Raw genomic sequence first — 25,844 nt, forward strand, 5'->3', positions numbered from 1 at the left:
TGGACAGTGGCCTTTTACGGCTGCTAATTAATGATATTTCTTTTTTTTATAGGTGTCAGCTGTGATGCATGTTTAAAAGGAAATTTTCGAGGTCGCAGATATAAGTGTTTAATTTGCTACGATTACGATCTTTGTGCATCTTGTTATGAAAGTGGTGCAACAACAACAAGGCATACAACTGACCACCCAATGCAGTGCATATTAACAAGGGTAGATTTTGGTACGTATTTAATTAAAATTTTAATGAATTATCATTTAGAACTTTGTGTGTATGTGTATGAAGAAGTAAAGGCAAAATGTTCTAAAACTGTCCCCAGTGGCATACATGAGGCTCCAAATTCATTAAAAATAACATGAGTCTTACTTTTATATTCTAAGTAATTTTTTCTCTTATAGCTTATTTGTGAAAGCCATTCAGAAATAAATACAACCAGCAAGGTATGAAACGGAAGAGTGCCTCAGTAAAGAAGGAATAGAGTTTAAACTGACCGTTCTTGCTAGCAATACACAAGTCTTCTTGCTCTAGTTATCAGGAAGCAGATTATTTCTACAGTTGATTAGAAGGCACTGTCAATTCATAAGAAAAGCTGTAAATGTTTCATGCTGTAATTTCTTACTAGTCAACACTTGTTATTATCTGTCTGATTATAGCCGTCCTAGTGGGTGTGAAGTGGTGGTATCTCACGTGGTTTTGATTTGCATTTCTCTGATGGCCAGTGATGCTGACCATCTTTTCTAGTGCTGATTAGCCATTTGTGGATCTGCTTTGGAGAAATGTCTATTCAGATCCTTTGCCCATTTTTTAATTGGGTAATGTGTCCTTTATTCTTGACTTTTAAGAGTCCTTTGTGTATTCTATGCACAAGTTCCTTACAGATAAATGACTTGCAGAAATTTTCTCCTATTCTGTGGGTTGTCTTTCCACTTTCTTGATGGTATGTTTTGAAGCACATAAGTTTTAATTTTGATGGTGTCTAGTTTATCTGTTTCTTTCCTTTGTTGTGCTTTTAGTGTCATATCTAGGAAACCATTGCCTAATCCAAGATCGTAAAGACTTAAAACTATGTTTTCGTCAAAGGGTTTTATAATTTTAGTATTTACATTTAGATCTTTGATCCATTTTGAGTTAATTTTTGTGTGTGGAATGAGGTAGAGTTCCAACTTTATTCTTTGGCATGTGAATATCCAGTTGTCCCGGCGTCATTTGTTGAAAAGACTATTTTCTACCCAATGAATTGTCTTGGCATTACTGTTGCAACTCAGTTGACCAGAGGGAAAGGGGAAATTGGGGTGTGTTGGTCAAAGGGTACAAAGTTTTGTTATGCAAGATGAATAAGTTCCAGAGATCGCATGGTGACCATAGTTAACGATATTGTATTGTATACTGGAAATTTTCAAAGAGGATAGATCTTAAATCTTCTCAGCACACACACACACACACACACACACACACACACGCACACACAAAATGGTAACTATGTAGAGGTAATAGAGATGTTAATTAGCTTGATTGTGGTGATCTTTTCACAGTGTATACATATATGAAAACATTTATACCATAAATATATACAATTTTTATATGTCAAAGATATATCAGTAAAGCTGTTAAAAAAGAAAAATCAATTGACCATAAATGTCAGTTTTAATTTCTGGACTCTCAGTCTGTTCCGTTGATTTATATGCCTATATACCAGTACCACAGTGTCTCAATTATGTAGTAAGCTTTGAAATCAGAAAGTGTGCATCTTCCAGCTTTGTTCTCTTTGAAAGTTGTTTTGGGTATTCTAGATCCCTTGAATTTCATGTGAATTTTAGGATCAACTTGTCAAATTTCTGCAAAGGAGCCAACTGGGATTTTGATAGGAATTATTTTGTATCTGTAGATCAGTTTGGAGAACAATGTTATTAAGTCTGCCAACCCATGAATGCGGGATGTCTTTCTGTTTATTTAGGCTATCTTTCTGTTTATTTAAGTCATCTTTCATTTCTTTCAGCAAAATTTTGTAGCTATCAGAGGATAAGTTTCACACTTCTTTCATTAAATGTATTCCTAAATGTTTTATTCTTTTTGCTCTTGTAAATGGAATTTTTTTTAATTTTTATTTTGGATTGTCCATTGCAAATTACAGAAAAACAATAGGTTTTTATATATAGATCTCGTATCCTGTAATGCTGCTGAACTTGCTTATGAGTTCTGATAGTTTTTTAGTGGATTCGTTAGGATTTTCTATATACAGCAGGGGTCCCCACAGCTACTGGAACCGGGCCTCACAGCAGGAGGTGAGCGGTGGGCGAGCAAGCGAAGCTTCATCTGTATTTACAGCCGCTCCCCATTGCTCACATTACTGCCTGTCAGATCAGCGGCGGCATTAGGTTCTCATAGGAGCGGGAACCCTACTGTGAACTGCGCATGCGAGGGATCTAGGTGGCGCTCTCCTTATGAGAATCTAATGCCTGGTGATCTGAGGTGGAGCTGAGGCGGTGATGCTAGCGCTAGGGAGTGGCTACAAATACCAATTATCATTAGCAGAGAGGTCTGACTGCACAGAGACCATAATAAATCAGTTGCTTGCAGACTCACATCAAAACCCTATCAGTGAGTGGCAAGTGAAACAAGCTCAGGGCTCCCACTGATTCTGCATTATGATGAGTTGTATAATTATTTCATTATATATTACAATGTAATAATAATAGAAATAAAGTGCATAATAAATGTAACGTGCTTGAATCATCCCAAAGCCATCCCCCCCCCCGCCCCCATCCATGGAAACCAGTCCCTGGTGCCAAAAAGGTTGGGGATTGCTGATATACAGGGTCATGTCATCTGCTAATAGAGATAGTTTTACTTCTTCCTTTCCATCTCGATGCCTTTCGTTTCATTTTCTTGCCTAATTACTCTGGTTAGATCCTCCAGTAAAATATTGAATAGAAATGGCAAGAGTGGACATTCTTGTCTTGTTCCTGGTCTTAGTGGGGAGGCATCCGGTCTTCCACCAGTAAGTATGATGTTAGCTCTGGGTTTTTTGTAGATGCCCTTTATCAGGTAAGAAAGTTCTCTTCTTTTTTTTTTTATGTTTATCTCCACCTACCCCAAATTCACTTGGCAAGTCTTATGCATATAATAAATGGTCAATATATATGTAATGGGTAAATATTTTTAAGATAGTCTTAATTTCCCTAAAAATGAATGTGCATGAATCTATCATGTAGTAAACACTTTCTTTCATTTTCTCTTCTCACAAAAACGATCATATCTTCTTAAAGTAGGTATTTGTTTCATGTTAAATAATGAGATCTTTGTAATGAAGTGATGTAACATACTAAGTGTACTTTAAATTGCATTTCCTTTTGTGCTACTAATGGAGAAAAATAGACTTATTCCTTGACATGTGTTAATCAGGCGAACAAATTATTCCCACGGACTCTCACTAATTGGTCAGTTCTTCAGTAACCAAGTTGGGCAGAATACGTTGTGGTAGTTCCCCATTCAAGTTAGCATTTATAAGAACTGAATGCTTAGGGTCCTTCCTGCTATATGAATGGTATGTTCTGTAGATAAATAGCTGCATCTAGGAGTTGGCATATTGATCATTGTCATCTGTTCTTTCCCTCTGAGCACTTGTGTTCTCGTTTATGATATATCCTGCTGATTCTTTGTATTGACTTTGGTGTTGCCACAGTATATACAGAGATAAAGAAAAAAATAAATTACAATAAAATTAGAACCAGATGTGAAATTAGAGATGTTTCAAAATTAAATGAAGGGATATAAAGCTGTTTGCTTGCTTTTCTCTTAAGGCTGTAGTAGCAAGTAGAGAAGGAATTTGGGAAGAGTGACATAGAGTCCTTGGGAGAATAAGGATGTTACAGAGGTAAACAGAGAGGTACCTAAGCACTCCTTGACAAAGTGAGGCTGTTGGTGGAGATTTTAGGCACCCTTTTTTTTTTTTTACATTATCGTACCACATGATTACATTTTTATATATTTTTTAAAAACGAGTAATAATTATTTCTCAATGCAATTCCACTCTGTTTTTCAGATCTGTACTATGGTGGGGAAGCTTTCTCTGTAGAGCAGCCACAGTCTTTTACTTGTCCCTATTGTGGAAAAATGGGCTATACGGAGACATCCCTTCAAGAACATGTTACTTCTGAACATGCAGAAACATCAACAGAAGTGGTAAGTGAAGCAGCCTGTGTCTAAGTGATATGGTAAAGTATATTATTTCTAACATAAATAAAGCCATGTCACTATCATCTACCTCCTGCTAAGTGTACTGATACTGTTTGTGTGGTAACTGTTAAATTACCTTTAAACAGCAAATTTTACACATCCTAGGAGGGAGGCTGCACGTGTACGAGATGATGCCCCCTGTTTGTCCACACTAGCCTTTCTTGCCGTGTTGCTAAAAGCACAACGTGGAATCTTATACAAATTCAGGAGCCTTCAGTAAACATGTGGTGAAAAGGTTTAAAGCACCCCGACCTGCAACACATCTCTTTTCATAGTATTCTAGCTGCCTGATTGATTTCTCTTCTATAAGGAAACCTTCACAAGGAAATTTTAAAATCTCTGGTCATATACTAAGTAGAAATCCATTGTCACATCTCACTGTAGCATATTACTGACCTTCCTGGGTTTTCATCAGATCATATCTCTTGCTTCATAGGTGAGAGCTTTGAGGTCCCTAGAAGTTCCTCCTCCCCTGATCTTTGCCAGTGGCCAGGGACCCAGAATAATACACAAAGAAAATCTTGGCTTGAAAGCTTTTTGGATATTTTACTTGACACCTGAGTCAGCATATATCCAACTTCAAGAAATGATGAGTGCACCCCAAAGAGTCCCCTTCCCCCCGTTTACCATTGGTAACAGTAGATAAAGTGAGCCATGAGAGCTGGAACTGTGGGTGTAGAACTCGGAGAGTTTGGGCACAAGCATTTGCACATTGCTTCAACTCATAAGCCCCTGAATGTACTCAAAACAAATTAACTGAAACTCAGGAGAAGTAAAGTAATAGTGTATCCAAGGACGCTCAGCTAGTAAGGGGCAGAGTCAGGTGTTTGAACTCAGCCAGAGTCCCTCTGGGTTGTAGAGTCCCTACTTAACCACTGTCCTATTCTGTCTCCACTACAGCCCTGCTGTTACAGCTGTGAGAGTACAGGTTCACTGTTATCTCCACTTACACTGCTAGTTGATGTTAAAGTTGTTATAAGATTTATAGTTCAAACAGTTGGTAAATTTACATTATGTAGTTCTCAAATCAAATTTTACCATCTAACAACTCAAAAATGCTCTCATCTTGCACCTTGGGGAACCTCAGAACACTATTGTCACATTTTACTTGTGTTCTTAATTTGTTCTTTTTATTCTACAAAGGTGATTTTGCTTCCTTTTGGAACAGTCCCAGATAACAGTGTGAAGAATGCTGACTTGATTGCATCTCTGTCCTGGTTGTTGTGGGAAAGTTGGAATAATTTCTCTTTGATTTAAATTCTGTTAAGTTTGAGAATTTGTTTACCTAGATATAATAAGGAGGGGTTTCCCTGTTGTAAACCTGGCATTCTTAAAATCAGTATTATATTAGCCAGTAGGCCCTAGTGTAGTAGTTCCATCACCCCATTGGGACAGGACAATGTGTCGGTTTTCCACATCTAAAATTGGGGAATCCAGTGGAAATTCAAGTCCCCTCCATGAATGAAAAGCTAATTATTCATTTTTAAAAATGAGAGTCAACTACCAGCAGCCTTGCCTTTATTTTTTTCCAGAAAGTAAATACAACTTATTTATACTCCTTTGTACCTGATACACAGTTTGAAAATTAAATACCGTCTACAAATAGTTTTATGGTCTGTCTCTCATAAGTTGTGTTCAGTTATATGCCTTCGTTTAGTTACCCAACTTTTGGAACATAGCTCAAGGCAGCAGCCATACCATTTTTTCATATTAGTATTTGTGGAATATTTTAAGGATTTCTCCCTCCTCGTGGGCTCTTAGTCTGCATGAGCACTGCATCTACCTCGCTTCCCACTCATAGCACACCCAGACATTTCAAAGTGAAAAATAGCAAGCAGGCAAGAATCTTTGATACTAAGGTGCTTGATTCTTAATCATGTAGGTCGTGTCCTAGATCCAGGGCTGACATCAGCGGGTGTACCACGTGTGGAATACTGACCAGTGTCCATGCTCAATGATTGCTGCCTATGCCTTGCCAGGTGTTAAGTATTTTGAATGCCTCTAGGTATATATGTGAAACACATTATCAGCTCTGATGTGTTAACAGTTATACGTAAATGTCCATGTGATATTATTATGTGTCCCCTCTCAACACCCTCCCCCCTGTGTTTTGCCAAGTCATGGTAATTAAAACATTTTTGAATTCTGGAGTTCAGGAGTGACTCATGTCATTTTGGAAGGTAGGGAATTAGATTCACATAATAACTGTATCTCTGTTTCTATTCCTGTTTATATTTTTCTTTCTAAATGCTCAGTTTGCTATCCTTCCTTGCCCCTGCATTTCCTGCATATCTCCTCTGTACCACCAGCTTGTACCTTCCTCTAGGACGTAAGGGTCTCACTCCTCTAACCAGCATCCCTTTGGAACATTTAGGAGCGAGAGGATATATCCCTGCAGGTATTACTGTCACCACTAGTAAGCATTTACCGATACCTGACATAGCTAGTAAGAAAGTGTACGGAAGGTTAATTTTTAAAATAACTTTGTAGTCTTTGTCTATATTTTTGTCTCCTTTTTCAACTTGGAATTCTAAGGCCCCAACCTAAGATTTGCCTCCTTTCTTAAGATTAATTTAAGATTGCTCAAGAGGCTTTTGATTTTGAGGATAGGGAGGATCCTTCAAAACTAGATATTATTAAAAACAACGTCTGACGTAGAATACATAGTGAAGATGATTAAAAACTTTACAAGCAGATTGGGTATAGTCTCAGGGATCTTTTTATAAACACCAAATCTGATAAGCAGTGTGATTTTGAAGTTAACGCGCAAGTTCTTAAAAACCCTCATAGTTACGAAATCTGGTAGATTGGGACAACTAACTAGTTTTTGGTTGCGGGAAGAATTAAGAGGGGAAGTAGCACAGTATGTAATTATCAAAATCCATCAAGCTGGTAGTAGAAGTGAGCGCTAGAGGTCAAATGGGATTGCAAACATGAAGGATTTGTTGAGGAAGTGGTAGGAATGTGGAAGAAACACGGTGGGAAAGCTTTGAACATAAAAGCATTAAGCATGACTCCTGAAATTTTTCTTAAATCTTACATTTGAGCTGACTTGCACTGCAGCTAATTAGAAAGCCTTCAGGGATTTTTGTTGTTGTTTTTAAATGAAATGTAACTTTGCCTCTAATTAATGATATGTAATTAATCTTTCAGTTCCTTGTTTAATAAATCTCTTGCAATTTATATTAAGAACATTATGCTTTAAAGAGTAAAAGCACTTTTGTTCACCAACATTTTCTTCTCAGTTCTAGAAATCTGTGTTGTAGTATATTATTCCGTTCATAATTGCATCAGTTCTCTAGCATTCCCTGCTGGAAGCTTTTTGCTTTCTATTTTTTATTTGGTTTACTCTTTGGTTTCTTTACTCTCCAAAAAGGGGAGGTTAGGGCAATCTCCAGCTTTTAGGTTTTCATACATGTAAGTGATACAGTCCCTCCCTTTTTTTTTTTTTTAATTGTGTTAGTTTGTTAATTTTTATTTTCCTAGGGATACATCTGTATAAATTTCTGAACTTGGCACAAGGTTATTCATAATATCATCTTATTATATTGTCGATGTCTACACTATCTGACTCTTTCTCATTTCTTTTTTATTTTTTTTACCTTTTTTCTTTTTTTTGATTAATTTTTACTGGAGTATAGTTGCTTTACAGTGTTGTGTTAGTTTCTACTGTACAGCAAAGTGAATCAGCCATACATAAACATATATCCCCATCCCTCCCTTTTTAATGAAGACCTAGATGTGTTTGTAACAAATTGAGTTTAATTTTGAAATAGCATGGTTGTATTGTGTTCTGTTTATACTGATTTGATAAGAAGTAAAAACCAAGAAGAAAGAATGATTTTAGAAATTTTTCACAATCTGACTTTATACGATTTTATTCTTATGGAGAAACATGGTGACATAAAAGGACTTTTACATTTTTTTTTTTAATGAGTCAGAATAATCTGTTTTAGCTGATTATTTAATATTTAGACGGTTGTTTGAGTGTCAATTAAAAGGAGCCATAGAACACAGAATAGAAATTATCATCATTGTGGAATTTTGTGTATAAACAGATGCATTTGATACCTAAATTAAACAAGCAGGAAAATATAAGATCAATTATACTGCAAACCAAAATAATGTGACAGATATGGTTTATACATGAGGGCTATGAAAGGTTACATATTTTTAAATTGTGTATAGGACTTTTAAATTTTGACCATCAAAATAGTATCTGTATTTCATTGAAAGACCATTTTAATATGTAGATATATAGAGCTAACTTCCCAACACAGGTGTTTCCTTATCAGGAACAATAATAGTGGAGTGAACCACAATTTTTACAAATCTTCTAATCTAATCTTGTACATTTTCTTGAATATTATAATTACCTATTTACTCTTATAATCAGGTAATCAAGAAAAGTAAGCATTTAAAAGCCAAATACACATTTTTTTTAAAAAAATAGGCTTGGATTGACTGTTACTACTTGCATTCTTCTTCAAAGAATGCAGTTGGATGCTGTCTGCTTTTCTGTGAACTAACAATGGTATTTTATTTAATAATAGTGGAGGAATACATAAAACTACCGTTGCTACAGGCAACTGTATAGCTACTACTCAACTGCATTTAGCTAGAGAGATTATAGCAGACCAGGATATGGTACTTTTACCATTTGTGCTTTTCATTACTTTTGACTCAGAACACTTTCTTTTTTATAAATCACTTTTTTACTATCTTTAGTATTTGGCTATCTTTGCACATTTTTAATAATAGTTATTTTGAGCATATTGTTTAAAATCAGATAGTAATACTTTTGATTTTAAGGGTGATACGGCCATTGGTTTCCCAGTAGATTTTTGAGTTGATAGCACAGAAGGAAATGATAGGAGACACGTTGGGGATTCCAGATTGTTCTAGGATAATTCAATTTATGTGTGTGTCATGATATTTTAAAAGATATTTCTATAAGAGATCAGTTCCTTAAGGTGATATGAAAACCAGGAGGGGAATCATTTAGAATATTATGAAAATGAGGTAATAAAAGCTTTTCCAAGAAGGTGTCGTGCCTGGTATTTCAGAGTATATTGTTATCCTGGGTAGGGTTTTCATTGCTCTGTGCTTCCCTCTGTGTTGAAGTAATCTCCTGTAGGGAAAGGTGAGTAGGCAGTTTTCAGAATGGGAAGAACACCCAATATGAAGGGGAGCGCTGGGTAAGAGAGCAGCAGGTGTAGAGACATTCATTTTGAATTCTTTTTTCCTTTGGCCACTGGTTTGGTTTGTTCTTTGTCCTGTGAAATACTGGCTTGTCTAGTTCGGTGTCTGGACAGCTAATTTCAAGTCAGTGCATAGAAGTGGGGCCTCTTCTTGCAGGGTTTGCAGAAAGATTTGTAGGGAGGGGGGTATAAATTAAAGATGGGACCTCTCTGGCAACTACTGGAAAATTATAAGGTAGCTCAGAAGTCCTTTAAACACTTTTCAGCCTTGTCTCTTCTCCTGGTACCCCTTTTTTCCCCATCGTGCCCCTCAGGTTAAAAAAAGAAAAACTGGTTAAGAAAATTATTTGAAGACGCCAGTCTCGGTCTTCATAGCTGAGGTTATTTTTTTCTAGGAAATCCTACCAAACTCAGCCTCACTTGACAAACTTGTAATGCTCTTGAGAAGAGGAGCTTACAAAGCTTCTGTCATTGCCAGACACTAAACTCATTATAAACAACATAAACCCACTAACTTACGTAGAGTCATTTCTGACTTTTCACTAAAACTGTTGCTGGCTTTGGGCTCTGCCTCCCTGTGCCTGTTCCCCTGCAGCTCGCAGGTGCTTACTGACGCACTATGCAACAAGGGGTGCCCGTTTCCTTGTCTTCCTCTAGGTCTACAGGGGAAATATATAGCTTACCCCAGGATAGGTGGAAACAGTAAAGCTCACATTGGGGTTTTTCTTCTAAGTACTCATGGATGTGAGTGCTCATATTCAGAGTGAACTGTGAACAGGATAAAGAAATGCGAGCGCCCTGACCCCTTTGGAGTTATTTTTCATTGTGGCTAAATTATGTTTTTTCAAGTGTTATGAATTCCCAGGACATCAGTATACACATGTAATTTAAATCTATGTCCAAGAAACATGTTTAAAACCAAAATTTTAATTATTTAGTATTTTAAATCAATGTCCAAGAAACATGTTTAAAACCAAAACTTTAATTATTTAGTACTTTTAAATCATATATAAAATGTAAGGAAAACTGAAATTTTTGTATTTAACAAAAACTCCCTAACATTCTAAATGCTGCTCTTTGGAAGCAGGTGACAGTTCCAACCTAAGCATTAAAATGGGGAGAATGGAACTGAGGAGAAAAATAAATTCAATATGAAGTAGCTTATACTTAATTATAAGGTAATTTGAGTGTTCCACTGCAACAGCAGAAAATTAGATTATAATCGAGTTGAACATTGTGATCACTCGCATCTTGAAAGAACCTATATCTGTATTGACAAAACGGATGGCTAAGGTGCATGTAGCTACAACTTAGATGGTTCTAGAGAAGGCCCAAAATGAGTTTGTTAACCATGTAGCATAGATTTTCCACTAGTGCTTTTTGTATGTCCTCAAAGCAAAACTTCACTCTTGTCTTATTTTCATTATATCTGCAGATTTTACAAGATAAACTACTTTTAATTATGCAAGAGATCCAAAAACCTGGAGTTATCAGTTAGCCTTAGCAGTTGTTAATTCAGTAGAATGTCAACTCTCTTTTTAGTGTGAGGATTAAAATATAATGTATGTGAGGGGTTTTGTATGTCATGGCTTTAAATTATAATAGCTCCTTTGGGTCACCACTTTTCAGTAAAAGAAACTTTGTTAAAAACACCCCCATTGAATTGCAGGTGATCAGAAAATCTGCCTTACAGAACAAGCCCGTGGTATTTCTAGAGCTGAATTTAAGAGTTCCTCAAAAGGAGAGACACAAATTGTGCCCCAGACATGAATTGTACCTAAGTATTTACTCAGTAAATACTTAATGAATTAGTTAATCCATAGTAACAAAATTATACAGTATGGCAAATTTAACCAGTCAGAACTTTAACTTTACCAGCTTACCTGGACCTCACAGCATAAGTCCTTTAACTTAACAGAAATTAGGACACAGTTGTAATAAAGAGCCGCACAAGAGAAGGTATGCTTATCGCACTTGCAGAAGTTGCTCTTATCTTAAACGACACTCACAAGGCTTTACTTAAATGTTTTTATTTGAATTTACTACATAGTCTACATAAGTGTCGTAAAAAAGGAAGACCCCAACTTTAAAAAGAGGCTATTTTTGTAAATGTCCTTTGGACACCTGGTTTGGAACTCAGAGCACAGGAAGCACGTACGTTGGCAGAACACATCATGTAGTGAACTTTGATCTCAAAGCTAGCTTGGGAAAACCTAGGTAACCTTATACTAGAAAATTAGTATAGTATTAAACAACACAGGAAAATTATTTGGCTTGAAATTATGTTCTTTCTTGTGTTATTATTGGGGAAAAACAGCACATTCACATAAGGATGAAGAAATAAGCAGAGCTTTTCTGAAGACAGTAGAGCTATGGCAGTGGGTAGGTTCTTCACTGCATTTTAATTTTGCTTCAGAACTTATAACTCCTCAGATACAAGGCTGTTACTTTTAATCTTTTCAACCATGATTAACTTCATAACTTGACTCACAGCTGTAATAAAGGAATGAGGAATGGAGAAGGGGGGAAGGAGTTTTGAAGTAATGACCAGACAAAAAACAGGTAAACAAAGGAGGATGGGGGCTGCACAAGGGCTAGTGTGTGAGAGAAAGTGTGGGTGCCTGAGCGGAAATTAACTGAGTTGTTAGCTGTGATGGAGGAAATGGGTCAGGGTGGGGCACAACATTTACTTTGCCCTCAGACGGATGATGTCAGAAGAAAGGCTGTTCTGGGTCATGCCTGGGTCAGTTATTAAGGACAGCTTAGGGAAACATTTGCTGGTCCTTCCCAAGACTTCATGTATTCCTAACTTCTCAATGTGTCTCTCCAACTATTAACCAAGAGCGTTACATCTAATATGTCAAGTGTGAAGTAGTGCTTTCCGAAGTCATCAGATTCTTGGAGTAAAGCACGATGGCTGTCAGCATAATAAATTTAAAACATGGCCTCTACCCACACAGACTTTATAGCATGTCTAAAAACCAAACTAGCTCTTCTGACACAATTGGAGAAAAATGCAAGAAGGAGTCAGGGCTTTGTGACTTGAGGTAGGCCTTGAAAAATGGGTGTTACTTCAAAAAGTGGACAGAATGGAAGGAATGGTATTACTCAAGGGAAGAGACATGAACCAAGATGCAGTGTTAGAAAGAACACAGGAGGTGGAGAGGATGGTAAGGCATTGATTGTTGTGTGAAGTAGTGGGAAATAACACTGAATTAGCCAAATGAGGCCAGATAGTAGAGAACCTGTAAAACCAGAATATTTGTCCACTTGGCTTGGTGGACAGTAAAGAGAAGTGTTTGCCCCTGTACAGAGGAGTGACATTTTCTCTACCGTCCTGGCACCTAGGCTCTCATTTGGGAAGGGAAGGATGGTAGGGTTTGAGTGATTCTGTAGTTCTTTTGAAACAGGATGAACTTAATCATAATGATTATGTGGATGAACATGGATCAAAAAAGGGTAGAAATTACAAAGAAGCTTTTGCTGCCTGTTATAAGACCATGATCATCAGAGAAATGATGCCTCAGACATTTGGTATCACCAGAAAGTAACAATAGAAGATGATGTAAGGAAATCACAGCTTTTGAACATGTGTTCTCAAAAGGAAAATGTTTCTCATGGGTGTAAAACTAGATCAAAGAAATAAATGAGTTTATCAAGTTTGTGATCCAGAAACCTAGTCAAGAAATGCTGATTGCCAAGGCAGTTACTTCTTCACTTAAGGTGTTTGCTGTTGAGAAGAAGCATGGTGTCCCAGAATCTGAGTTCAAGGGCAGTTTCAAGTGGTCTAAGAAGGTGATGCATCGAATTGGATCATCCTCATGGTGAAGAACCTCCCTAGCTCCCCAGCAGCTGCTGAATGAATTTGGTGAAAGACCAGTCTCTCTATAATGCTGCAGTCTAGCGTCAGTGAAGGCCAGGTTATGTGCTGGATCAGATAGGCAGTTTTTAAAATGCGTTTTTCTGTAGCAGTGAACAAAATGGGCAAGAAGTGTATTATGAAGCCTATCCAAAAAAAGGAGGGAGAGAGAGAGAGAGGAAAAGAACTCACCACATCATAGGAACTTAAATCCTCCTCTCTTGTTGTTTTAAAGCACTGTACAGTAGCCAGACAGAATGCTACCTGGAGAGGGTTTTCGAGTTCAAGAAAGAAGCTGGGGGAGATCCGAACTTGCTTTAGACTGGTTGATAATTGTATGGGGCGCTTGCTTTTAGATTTCTTTTTAATGCACATAGCCTGTCACAGGGAAAAAGGTTTTGTAAATTCAGTAGTGACTTAGCATTTACATGTTGAATAGTAACTTCAGAAGGTATGTTCTAGACATTGGTCACACAGGTGGCCACTGGTGTTAGGAATCTGCACTGACTGGTTACTCACTGGCCATCATGCACTGGGAACATGTGGAAAAATGGAAACTCCATTATGTCTTTGGCATGGGGTCTCACCTCAGTACATGGGGAACGGCTTCCAGAGGTGCTGCAGGTAAAAAGCAGGACTGATGGTGACCCTCAGTGGCAGGATGACGCAGAAGGGGAAGACTCAAGCAATAGCAAAGATTGCTAAGACTGAGAATAGCAAGGACATTTGTGAATAAGCATGTGGGGGAGGGGTGGCTAATGACAACATTTGGTGTTTCATACAACAAGGTAAGTATTATTTTTCAGTACCTTTGTATATTCAAGCAGTATTTACCAAACTTTCTAATTATAAAGTAACTGGGACTCTTGTCAGAATACAGATTCTCAAACCTAGAATCACTTTCTAGGCAGGAGTCTAGGAAACTATTTTTTTATATATATATATATATATATTTTTTTTTTTTTTATACAGCAGGTTCTTATTAGTTATCTGTTTTATACATATTAGTGTATACATGTCAATCCCAATCTCCCAATTCATCCCACCACCACCACTCCCCCTGCCGCTTTCTCCCCCTTGGTGTCCATACGTTTGTAGGAAACTATATTTTTAACAAATGCTCCAGATGAATTATATCCTTAGCACGTTTAGGAAGCACTGACTTAAGCCAATTCAGTAAGCCTTAACGTTGACAAATTGTTGTAATTTTTAAAATTTTTTATTTTATTGAAATATAGTTGATTTACAATGTTGTGTTGTCATAATTTTAAGCTAATGTGTTAGCTTAAAATTAATGGAATTTTCTTGTTCAGGTGATAGATATTTCTATATCATGTGGCGGTAGAAGTATGATAAATATTAATGTTGACAGGCTCATAATTTTAGGGTTAATAGCTTATCCTTTGTGTGGAATTTGCCTGTCCTGTAAAAGGTATTAGGTACCATCTCATGGAAGTAAAGACACACTCAAAGCTAAGCTGCATTTGTGCTCCTGGGTGCAGGGTGGCGTCTGTCTCTATTCGCACCTCTTCTCTGTTTCTCCTGCCCCACTTTGCTCTTCTTTTTCTCCCTTCCTCTTGTTCCCTCCATTATCTCTCAGAAAGTACAACCTTGATTTACCAAAGTTTTAATCCTAAAACATGAGTTAGCTTGCTAAGTATAAAATGTAAAAACTTGTAAGGTGACCGGGCCTCCAGTTCCATCAGCACTTAGATTTCCCTTCCAGGTCTTCATCTGAATTAGCTTCATGTGGCCCCAAGTGTCACAGCATCTTCCACTTGGTTCTCATCTAGCCTCTTGATTTTTCTGTGCCAGCTGCCAAACTAGGTGTTCCTCCTACCCCAGTAATTCCTTATCCTTGGTAACTCTTTATCCCTAGTTACTAGAGACGTGTGTTTGCTTTTGTGTTATTTCTCTCTAAGTGAAGCAGTCTGAATACCTTCATCCTGCCTTATCCCTACAGTGAAATATAAAAGATTTTGAGTTACAGAACTGAAATTAATACACAATATTGAAGGATCTTGATTTTCCTTCTATTTTACATCCCTAACTCAAAGGTGCTTTTCTAGTTTGTAGGAGATTATCAGTCTTATTAGGACATTCTTAGTATGTTTGGTATCTGTACTTTCCCATTCTGTCTTCCTTCCAGGAATGCATGTTCTCAAGGAGACTTGCCTCATCTAAGTTCATTGACATGCCTCCTCACAGTACTGCAACTTCTGTAGCTGTCTTTGTGCAGTTCCAGTTATAAATAGATTTTATCCAAAGGCCAATCCAAAAGGAAATATCTTAGAAGGAAGATGCCTTTTCCTTTTGGTGGTTATTTTCTCTTTGGATAAAAATCTCATACATGCAACTGGAGGTTGTTTCTGCTTCTCCAAACATTGTCGGTCTTTTTGCTTTTAGCAAATCTGGTCACAGTTCCCAAACAAGAAAGAAATCACGCTGTCCTGCATTTCTCAAAGAGTTTACAATCTAGCTAGACAAGACAGAAACATGTGAAAAGTAAAATAAGTATATCAGACTCTACCCCACAGTGTCACAGCACAGGAGTGGTACAGACAGTAAAACCCAAATTCCTGGTAAGGAGAGAGTTGATAATCTGTAAACTTGTAAACAGATCCAATTGCTTTTCTCTCTGGCACCAAAAAAAGGAAAAAAAAAAAACACGTTTCTGGCATCTTCTGAAGAAACACAGGCATAGCTATCTAATTCTTCCTCTCGTTTGCCTCACAAGTATATCCCATCGTGACCTCCTTAATTCTTTTGCACACTGTCTTGCTTAAATGTTATTTTTCCTGAGCAACTTTAGGTTTTCTTGAGGATATTTCTCAGAGTCCTGAGGCAGATAATCAGGACAGCTGACTGTTTGCACATGAAGAGGAACTGGGATCACATCAGAGTCCGGGAACTTCTGCTTTCTAGTCATTCGGGATAGGGATTTGTGTTCGCTTAGGCTCTAGGAATCAGAGTGGTTTGTTTTCCCCTCCGTATCCCAGTGTTGTCCTTCCAGGTCTCGCCTTTTCCCTGCCGCCTCCTCTCCAGTGCCGCTCTCCTCTCCCACTCTGCTGTGAGCTGGCAGTAAGGTCAACCAGATGCCCAGTTTTACTCCAGGTGAAAGAATTCAGGCACAGGACACATGTATTGGCAAGATGGATCCTGCCCTCAGCTCTCCTGTCCCCGGAGGGGCGCAAGCTGAAGCCTTTCGTTGTCCAGGCCCTGCGGCTTCCTTTGGTTGTGCTCCTTTGCATCAGACCTTTCTTCTTGGTTCTGTTCTTTAATGTTGAAGTTCTTCATACTTCAAGGCTTGGCTACCACTCTTAGGCCATCATCTGTCCAGTTGGATTTCTGGAAGAGTAAGGGGCTTTCCCCTGAAAGTTGTGCATTCTTCCTGTCCTTCCCTCTCCTGCCTCCTATTTCACCACTTCTGTTGAAACTGCTGTTTCAGAAACCACATTCCCAACCTGTCAAGCCTCCTCTGCCTGTGGACACGTTATTTCATTTCTTCTTTCTCCTTCTATCCCTTGCCCTCAGGCCCACAGCGAAGTTGTCTTCTACTCCTTGACCTTGCTCTGATCCCAAGCTTTTGTCCTACCTCCCATCCTTCTGGGAAATAAAGTTCTAAAAATGGTCTCTCATACCCACTCGCCACCTTGGAAGTCCCATTCATGAATCGATAGAGCATATGTGCATATTATCGGTAGTCATTGTCTGTCTTACCATACCACATTCAAAGTATTTAAGTTCGTGCAGTTGTGTTTTTAGTAAGAGCTTTGCTGTCTTGTTTGGCTGTTGGCCCTCAAGTCTAGCTTACTTTAGGGAAGCTTATGTCTCAGCCTTTACCAATCAAGACTGGACTTAGTCATGAATGTGCACTAAATAGCACACTAAAAAACTATTTTTATGGAAACTGTGTTACTAGACCATGCAGATGAATCGGCCAGGCTGTTGGAAGTCGTTGCCAGAGCTCAGATTCGACCTGTGTGTTTAGAATTGTCTGTCTGAGCCTGACAGACGTCTGCTTCGGTGGAGTCACAGCACTGATGCCTGCGGTTCTTGTTCAGCCTCCGCAGCTGTTCACTAGTTCAGGATCTGCTTTGTTTTTGCCTGGTTAAAACCTGGTCAAGGTAAAATGTACAGTAAAGTATTCATCCGGAAAGATGTCTGATCAGTGTTCATCTATAAGTAAACCTGCTTTCTTTACTTTCGTTTCAGATTTGTCCGATCTGTGCGGCATTGCCTGGAGGCGATCCTAATCATGTCACGGATGACTTTGCAGCTCATCTTACACTTGAACACAGAGCCCCTAGAGATTTAATATCCTTTCGAGAGGCAACAGGGGGAAAAGTTGTTTGTAACATTTATCATTTCGATGATTTTTAAGGACAACATCCCCAAAGAGGAAAACTAACCTCCAGACTATCTTAGTTGATTTAACCTTTTCCTAAGAGTGACTCAGTGTTGAGGTGCAGTTTCTTATTTCTCTTTTTCTGTGCTATAACTGTTATATTAATCATGCTCAGTAAGTGAAAGTTCCCTTGCTCGTCATCTTTAGTTCGTTAACCATCAGATTTTTTTTAAGACAATTTGACCAGGTTATAAGTCTTCAGGAGGGTGTTTTCATACAAAAGAGGAAAATGCTAATCCAAATTAAAATCTAGTTCATTAACTATATGGAGGATGGATTTGCTTGCCGCCCCTGATCTCTGTTGCCTCACCCTGTTACAGGCTGGATGGTGGGCAGGTGTGCGTCGTGGGGCTTCCTTCCCTTTTGGAGTTTCCTTCTCCAGAGAGAGCCATTTCCTGCCCAGTCTCTGAGTAGGATAGCATAAGGTCAGGTCCAGCTCTAAATTCCTTTCCCACTTTCATTTCTGCTTCCCCTCCCAAACCAATCTCATGACAGTTCCTGGCAGTATTCCCTAATAATCTCCAAGAGATTACTGGCCCCCCAGAGTAAATTAATTTTGTAGACTCGGTGCTTCTGGTTTCAAGTTCTGAATTGTTTTTCTGAAACTATCACCTATTAACGTAGGGTTCTGTTCTCCTGTAAAGGTTTTAGTGTTCATTGCAGTTTGAAGCAATTCAAGAGCTAATCACAACCTTTCTCCCTGCCAGACTTCATTCTGATTCCTTTGCTTGCCTCCTGGCAATCATAATTCAAGCTTAGACTTATTTGAGGAAGAAACTGGTGTGGTGGTTTTCTTGTCCTACAGCTCCCATCCCTTGCTCACAATTCCTAATTTTCTAATTAGAAATATGGCCCTTTAGAGTTAGGGGAAGATAAGTGGAAACTAATGGGAAGATAAAGATATGAACCCATCCTGAGAAGTTAGAATATCAGCCTGGACTGAGCCAGTCTTTGACAAGTACTGAAAGAACAGAGGAACCCACTCTTCCTCTCTCCTAAATGCAGGGAACACTAAAAGCAAAACGAAGAAAGCGGTGCTTGCTTGTTTTTGTTTTTGTTTTTTCCAAGAGAATATGAAAATCCAAATAGGCCAAGAATACTTTAGCCTTAGAGTCACTTCTCATTTTGTATAAAAGAATCCTATAACAATACCCAGAGTTATGCTTGATCCATGCGTCACTCCATCTTCATGGAGAAGCTAGGCAAATAACTTTTTCAGCAAGTTCAAGGGCCTCTAGTGAAATTAGTATCCATTCAGTAGAATGTCCCATATCATCTACATGCATTTTTGTAAGATTTTTATGAGTCTTTCATTACCAAGAAAAGATTAGCTTATGCAAAATATAAGAATAAAAGAAGTCATGTGTTGCATTTTAGATTACTAACAAGTATTATCATTAAGTTCTAGAAAGCAAAATGTTGGCATAGCAGTTTTCCTGGAAATATAACTGATTTTTCAGGTACTTCAAGTGCTACTGTGTGGTAATTTTGTTTGACATGAGGGAGTGACTTGTTTCTAAGCCTCTTAAGCACCCAAACTTTTTTTTTTTTTTTAAACTACTTTGATGGAACTCTTCCTAAAGTGCGCTTTTTACACTTTTTAAAAACAAAGTGTGATGATCACAACATCACTTTCTGCAGAACCCAAGCCACTGTCATGAATACCACCATGAAACGGTGTGCATTACGGTGGCGCCTGAGGGCTTCCTGGAGCCACCCAACCTGTCCCCACATGACTCCTGAACCATCAGCTGACAAAGCTGGGAAGTCAACACAAAAATTAATCTGCATTATACAGCTGTCTGTTGGCTGCTTTGTTTTTTGTTGTTTTTTTTTTTAATTTTTTTTAGAGTATGGTTGATTTACAGTGTTGTGTTAGTTTCTGCTGGACAGCAAAGTGAATCAGTTACACATATACATATATGCCCTCTTTTGTAGATTCTTTTCCCATATGTTGGCTGGTTTGAAAGAAGATCTCCCCTGCTACAATACCTAGCTCACCCAGTCTCCTTGCACACTCACACTCACCTGTGTGGAGGAAACACAGTGTTGTCTTCATGAGTTTTGGCAGCTCTTTTGCTCCTCAGGACCTTCTTCAGTGTAACTCACACGCAGGTGTATAAGGTGGTCGAGGCTGCTGGAACTTTGACTTCTTGATAAATGTGCTGTTACTCTCTCTGTGTCCACTTGTACAAGAAGTTCAAATCTGGTTTTCTGCTTAGCAGCAGCATTGGAAGAAAAAAAACTTGCCAGATTAAAACTAATAGCCAGAAGGAGTCTTTTACTCCTGAATTTAAATTATTTAAACTGTTCGTTTCTCATTACAGATGCTCATTGAGATTTGATTAGCCTGTATATTAGCACAGTTCTCACCAGATATAAAAAATTGCTGGTTATTATTTGTGGTTACTTCGGTATGAACGTATATAGAATTCAGTACTGAGTTGAGGGTAAGAGAATGTCTCACCCTGGGTGTCTGACCAGGCAATGCCTCTCACCTCGTTTGGCAGTGTTAGGAAGGAACTTCTTCCCACCTGGAGAAACTTTTTTTTCTCTTTGAAAACACACACACATACACAATATACACACAGTATACACATACTCACATTTTGCTTTATATTTGAGTGTCTTTTTTTAGAGTTAATAGCCCTCATAGATATAGTTGTACCATTTGTATTCTAAATGAAATGTGCTATTTTAACATGCTTATAATTTGGGAAATCTGCATGTCTATCTTGCAAGGACTTGAGTGATTTTTTTTTTTTCTTTCTATGAAATACTTGAGTTTTTTCCTTAACTTTGGAGTTATGATGAATCGAGTGGTGTTCGACATGTACGTAGAATGTTTCACCCTGGCCGGGGATTGGGAGGTCCTCGTGCACGTAGATCAAACATGCACTTTACTAGCAGTTCTACTGGTGGACTTTCTTCTTCTCAGAGTTCATATTCTCCAAGCAATAGGGAAGCCATGGATCCTATAGCTGGTAAGTTAGTTTCACATTAATAAAGGAAATGGCTGGGGATGGTGGGGCTCCCTTTAAAAATTTTTGGTAGGATTTGTATTCTTAGTCTCTTATCACATGCCACATGTTCCTTGACAAAATTCCTCTAAATTTTATAAGTATAAAATGTGTTTAAAGTAGACCACAGAAAGTAGTTCATAGTATTTTGGCATTTCTTTAAGTACTTAGAGGTATAAGAGAATAAGGAACAGTCTATGTTCTATTTATGGCCTCCAGTGAAACCCAAGAAAATCAGAGAAGATTTCAGAGTTGAAAGACCTGCAGAATTCCATGGTTCAGCCTCCACAAGCTCACAGATAAGAAAACTAATTGACAGGACTAAAGAATTAAGCTCTTCTCATGGAAGAAAGTCAAGTAGGAGTGTCTTGTCCTTGCCTTGATTTGAGAACTATATTACTGTGGAACATTCGTGTTTTAATAGCTTGGGAAAATCTTACTTTAAAAACCATTTGGGGCTTCCCTGGTGGCGCAGGGGGACACAGGTTTGAGCCCTGGTCCAGGAAGATCCCACATGCCACGGAGCAACTAAGCCCGTGCACCACAACTACTGACCCACGAGCCACAACTACTGAAGCCTGCATGCCTAGAGCCCGTGCTCCACAACAAGAGAAGCCACCGCAATGAGAAGCCCACGCACCGCAGTGAAGAGTAGCCCCAGCTTGACGCAACTAGAGAAAGCCCGCGCACAGCAACGAACACCCAATGCAGCCAAAAATAATAAATAGGTAGATAGATAGTTAGAAAAAAAATTATTTAAAAAAACAACAACAACATTTGAACATGTAGTTCATAGCCAAGTCACTGGTCTCATGCACGGCCAACCTGGGAAGCCAGCAGCAAAGCACAAGGTTTGACAGTCAAAATGTCAGAAGTCACCGTAGCCTGAGACCCTGAAAGATTCAGTAAGCACTGGCAGGCAGTAAGAGTCCAGGGAGCCTGTACAGGTCCGAAATGTGTACATACAGTGGGACGCGTACCTGAAATGCTGCTGCGTATAAATCTGCCATCGAAAGTAGCAACAGTGTTACTCATAAAATCTTCCTTAAAATGTGAGATATTCAGTGTAAAATCTTTTTTTTTAACTTTTTTAAAAAATAGATTTATTTTATTTATTTATTTTTGGCTGCGTTGGGTCTTTGTTGCTGTGCACGGGCTTTCTCTAGTTGCGGCGAGCAGGGGCTACTCTTCGTTGAGGTGCTTCTCACCTCAAGGCTTCCCCTTGCAGTGGCTTCTCTTGTTGTCGAGCACAGGCTCTAGGTGTGCAGGCTTCAGTAGTTGTGTCACGTTGGCTTCAGTAGTTGTGGCTCGTGGGCTCTAGAGCACAGGCTCAGTAGTTGTGGTGAACGGGCTTAGTTGCTCCGCGGCATGTGGGATCTTCCCGGACCAGGGCTCGAACCCGTGTCCCCGGCATTGGCAGGCGGATTCTTAACCACTGCGCCACCAGGGAAGCCAGTGTAAAATTTTAATTCCAAACGTGCTTTGGGCATTTGGATGTGGATTAAACCCCAAAAAACTGAGTTTTGGGAATTTTAAAAAATACTTCTTCATCCAAAAGGAATATTTACCTGCTGTCTTTGGTAACAGGCTCTAAAAGTTAATGTGATTGCTGGGGGCAAAATTCAAAATTGAGACACTTTCTCCATTCAGTTTTTTTCTGTCAGTGAAAATTAGTTTATGTTAGTGATGGACTATATGAAAGAATGGTGTTAAGAGCCCCTGGGATAAAACAACAGTGAGCAGTAAGGCAGAAATGTGCCCTGGAAATGAATTTTAATGGTGAAGAGCTTTGCCAGCCTAGGAATGTTGAAAAGGGCAATCATCAAATCCATGTAAGCCAGGTAGACCCTCCACATGGGAGAAGGCAACTACTGCACCTCACTTAGATGAGAAGGCAGGGACAGAGAGCCACCTGGCTCCTGAGGAGCACAGCCTTGTTCAAACAAGAGAGTCTAAATAGGCTGTACAGTCGGGAGCTAATCAGCTTCACTGGGCATCACCGGTGGTCCTCACTGCAGTGATGCTCTGGGGCTCTCAAACAGCAGTACCAGAAGGTTCCAGAGAAAGAAGGCAGAGGCAAGTGTACAACCGTCACAGTTAGAAATGATGCAGGTCTCTTGGATTTAATTCTGAGAGTCATTCAATCATTAAATAAATGTTTGAGTGCCTACTATGTGTCAGGTGCTGTTTTAAGAACCAGGAATATCGTAAACAGTGGACTTGATCCCTGCTTTCATGGAGCTCATGTTGAGAGGGTTTATGTTATGACTGGACCAGTAGATGAGCCACCTTAGCCTACTAAAATACTAAGAGAAAGTGTAACTAAATCAGCCCATTATGCAAACAACTTAAAAAACAATTTGCTATGTTTTGCTTAAAAATAATTGTATGTGAGCTAATATTCATATGTATTTGCATTCCTCATACACAGCACATACACAACAACTCTTGCCTCTAGGAGGCATCCTAAAAGGTATTAAGCTCCAAGCTGAAACTGTATGTTGCCACAGGTTACCTTCCTGTTGACGATCATTTTTAATGTTCCTCTGGTAAAAGAATGATCTGTAGCGTTTTGTTTTCCTCATATTGAAGTAGACATTAATGTCTTCATTTCCATTGGCAGAGCTTTTATCCCAGTTGTCAGGAGTGAGACGTTCTGCAGGAGGACAGCTTAATTCCTCTGGCCCTTCCGCTTCTCAGTTACAACAACTGCAGATGCAGCTGCAGCTAGAACGGCAGCACGCCCAGGCAGCACGGCAACAACTGGAGACTGCACGCAACGCAACCCGGCGTACTAACACAAGCAGTGTCACCACTACAATCACACAATCCACAGCAACAACCAACACAGCTAACACAGAAAGCAGTCAGCAAACTATCCAGAATTCCCAGTTTCTTTTAACAAGGTAGTTCATTTATTAATGTAACTTTGAGAAGTAGTATTTTATTAGCACCGCGCAGCCTGAGATGACCTTTTCTCTTTTGTGCTTATATGTGTTCTTAAAGACTCGGCCTTTGATCAAACCATTAAAACTCACAGATCTCTAATCAAAACTGTATATTCAGTATTTCCTTAAAAATATGAAAAATAATAGTTTATTTTAGATAAACTAGGAATGCTGATGGTCTTGTTCTAACAGTGTATCATCATCTGATATGAATTTCTTTTCCCATATTGCCCATAAGATGTAAACATCGTATCATTACATATATGGGACATACTAGGTACATTTATTGTCATAATTAACATTGCTGTCTTTTTATTGCCAGTTTCAGTCTGCTGTGAAATATCCAAAAGTACAAGAGAAGATTTTATAATGTGGTGGTTTTCTCCTGAGAATTTCTAAAGAAATGGAATTTAAATTTTTATGGTTAGCGAACACAAAATAACTATTTAAAAAAAATGGTTCACCACAGTGTAAAAAATACTTAGTATACACAGTAAATGGCTCTGCTGGATGGAGTAGAGTTCTTATTTGCTTCTGAAAACTACCATTAGCAACCAAATATGTTCCTCTGCTGAGACCTCATAGGCATTTTATGTGACTTTTAAAAATAAAAGAATTTTAGAAAGAGCAGTAATGAGTAGACGTAGGCTCAACAGATAATGAACCTGGACTAATTTGGACTTTTAATGGAATAGAGAGGAATATAAAGTTAAAAACTGTGAAACGAAGAAGAAAATTAGTGTAATATATCAGTTATCTCCAAAAAGTAATGTGTGTGACAACTAGATGTTAGAAGAAAACACTATTTCTATGTATATTTCTTTTATCTCATGCTTTTAAACATCTCTGTTAGTACAGTGGCACATGTGTATAGTTGTAAATAACATATTGTTGATGCAGAATAAAAAATGTTTGCAGATCTCTGCAAATAGGACCCCTGTCAAGAGCCCCAGCTTTTACTAGTTTGGACCTTAGGCAAGTCACTTCACTTCTCCAAACCTCAGTTTTATAATATTCCATGAGTTTTGCCGCATTAGAATGAGAATTGTTTTGAGGATGAAATGGAGTACAGGTATGTGTATGGTCTGGCTCAGTATCTGGCATATAATAAAAGCCCAATTAATGGTACTTATTATCATTTGGTATGGTTCTAAGGAGGAAGTTTCAAGTGGGAAATTTACCTTTGGATTATCTCTGCAAAGTGAGTAACTGTGCCTGATTGATTATTACCAGAAAATGTGGCTTCAACGTAAAGAAAGCACAGAGCCACAGATCTAGGTACCTACCTCAGAAAGGAGCCCTACCAGTGTGTGTGTCTGCTGAGGGTTCGCTGGCCTGGGGGTGGAATGAATGTCTTGCCCCACTGCCCCTTGGAAAACACATCTTCCCACCTTTGCTCCACTCTGGTTTTGCTTTTGTTTTTTGAGCTCCAGACTCAGTGAGCTTGACCTGGGACTTTTCTCTATGTAGTTATTCTGTACCAGACAGCCAGCAACCAGGGCACAGTATGGGTGGCCTCTGAGTGCTTTCCTTGGATTCTGGTTTGTAGCTTCTGGAAGGCCCCCTTTCTGTCATCTGATACTGTATGTTGCATAGTACCTTGCAACTTGTAGACCACTTCCTACATCTTTCATTGTGTCATTAGATCCTGACTCATATGGTTTACCTAAGGCAATATTTCCCCAAAAATATTCCCTGGAACTTTATATATTCTAAGAAACATAAATAGTTATTTATGTTCAAGTTTTTTTTCCTGATGAATAAGTTTGGGCAAAACTAAGTAACAAATAGTTTATTTTTACTCTTGGGCGTCTCAGAACTTCAAATACATTAACGTGTGTACTGAGAATCTTCAGGGCTAGCAGAGGGTCTGCGATGTTTCCAAGGGGAAATCCTTGTCCCTGGCCACACAGCTGTCATGTGATATGTGTAGGGCTCCAGCCTCGTCTTTGGTCTCTTTGACCAGGGGCAATTCCTGTTCCTGTTGCCTTGGAACTGATGGTGGGACACAGTTTCTTTGGGATCCAAAAATGGTTGACCTTTTAGAAAGCAATTGTGTAAGTGTCTATGTCAGATTCCAGTCTCTTGGTAATGGAGCCAACTAGTTTTGCTAACTCCAGTTTGAAGCTCCTTACAAGCTTTGCAGTTACTTCTAGATCCCAAATGAAGTTGGG

The 25,844-nt window shown here is 38.7% G+C and overlaps 1 protein-coding gene across 4 annotated transcripts in view; it reads left to right on the plus strand.

Annotated features, from left to right (window-relative positions):
• Positions 1-25,844, plus strand: part of KCMF1 (potassium channel modulatory factor 1) — a 74,136-nt gene that overhangs the window by 44,542 nt on the left and 3,750 nt on the right. For all 4 annotated transcript variants that reach the window (XM_068564356.1, XM_068564353.1, XM_068564354.1 and 1 more), the window contains 5 exons: positions 53-220; positions 4,041-4,180; positions 17,510-17,611; positions 20,512-20,686; positions 23,346-23,628. In XM_068564356.1, the coding sequence (XP_068420457.1) occupies positions 190-220; positions 4,041-4,180; positions 17,510-17,611; positions 20,512-20,686; positions 23,346-23,628 (731 nt within the window). In that variant the 5' untranslated portion in view covers positions 53-189. The remainder of the gene's footprint in view (positions 1-52; positions 221-4,040; positions 4,181-17,509; positions 17,612-20,511; positions 20,687-23,345; positions 23,629-25,844) is intronic.

The sequence above is a fragment of the Eschrichtius robustus genome, chromosome 15 (genome assembly GCF_028021215.1).
Source record: "Eschrichtius robustus isolate mEscRob2 chromosome 15, mEscRob2.pri, whole genome shotgun sequence".
Lineage (NCBI taxonomy): Eukaryota > Metazoa > Chordata > Mammalia > Artiodactyla > Eschrichtiidae > Eschrichtius > Eschrichtius robustus.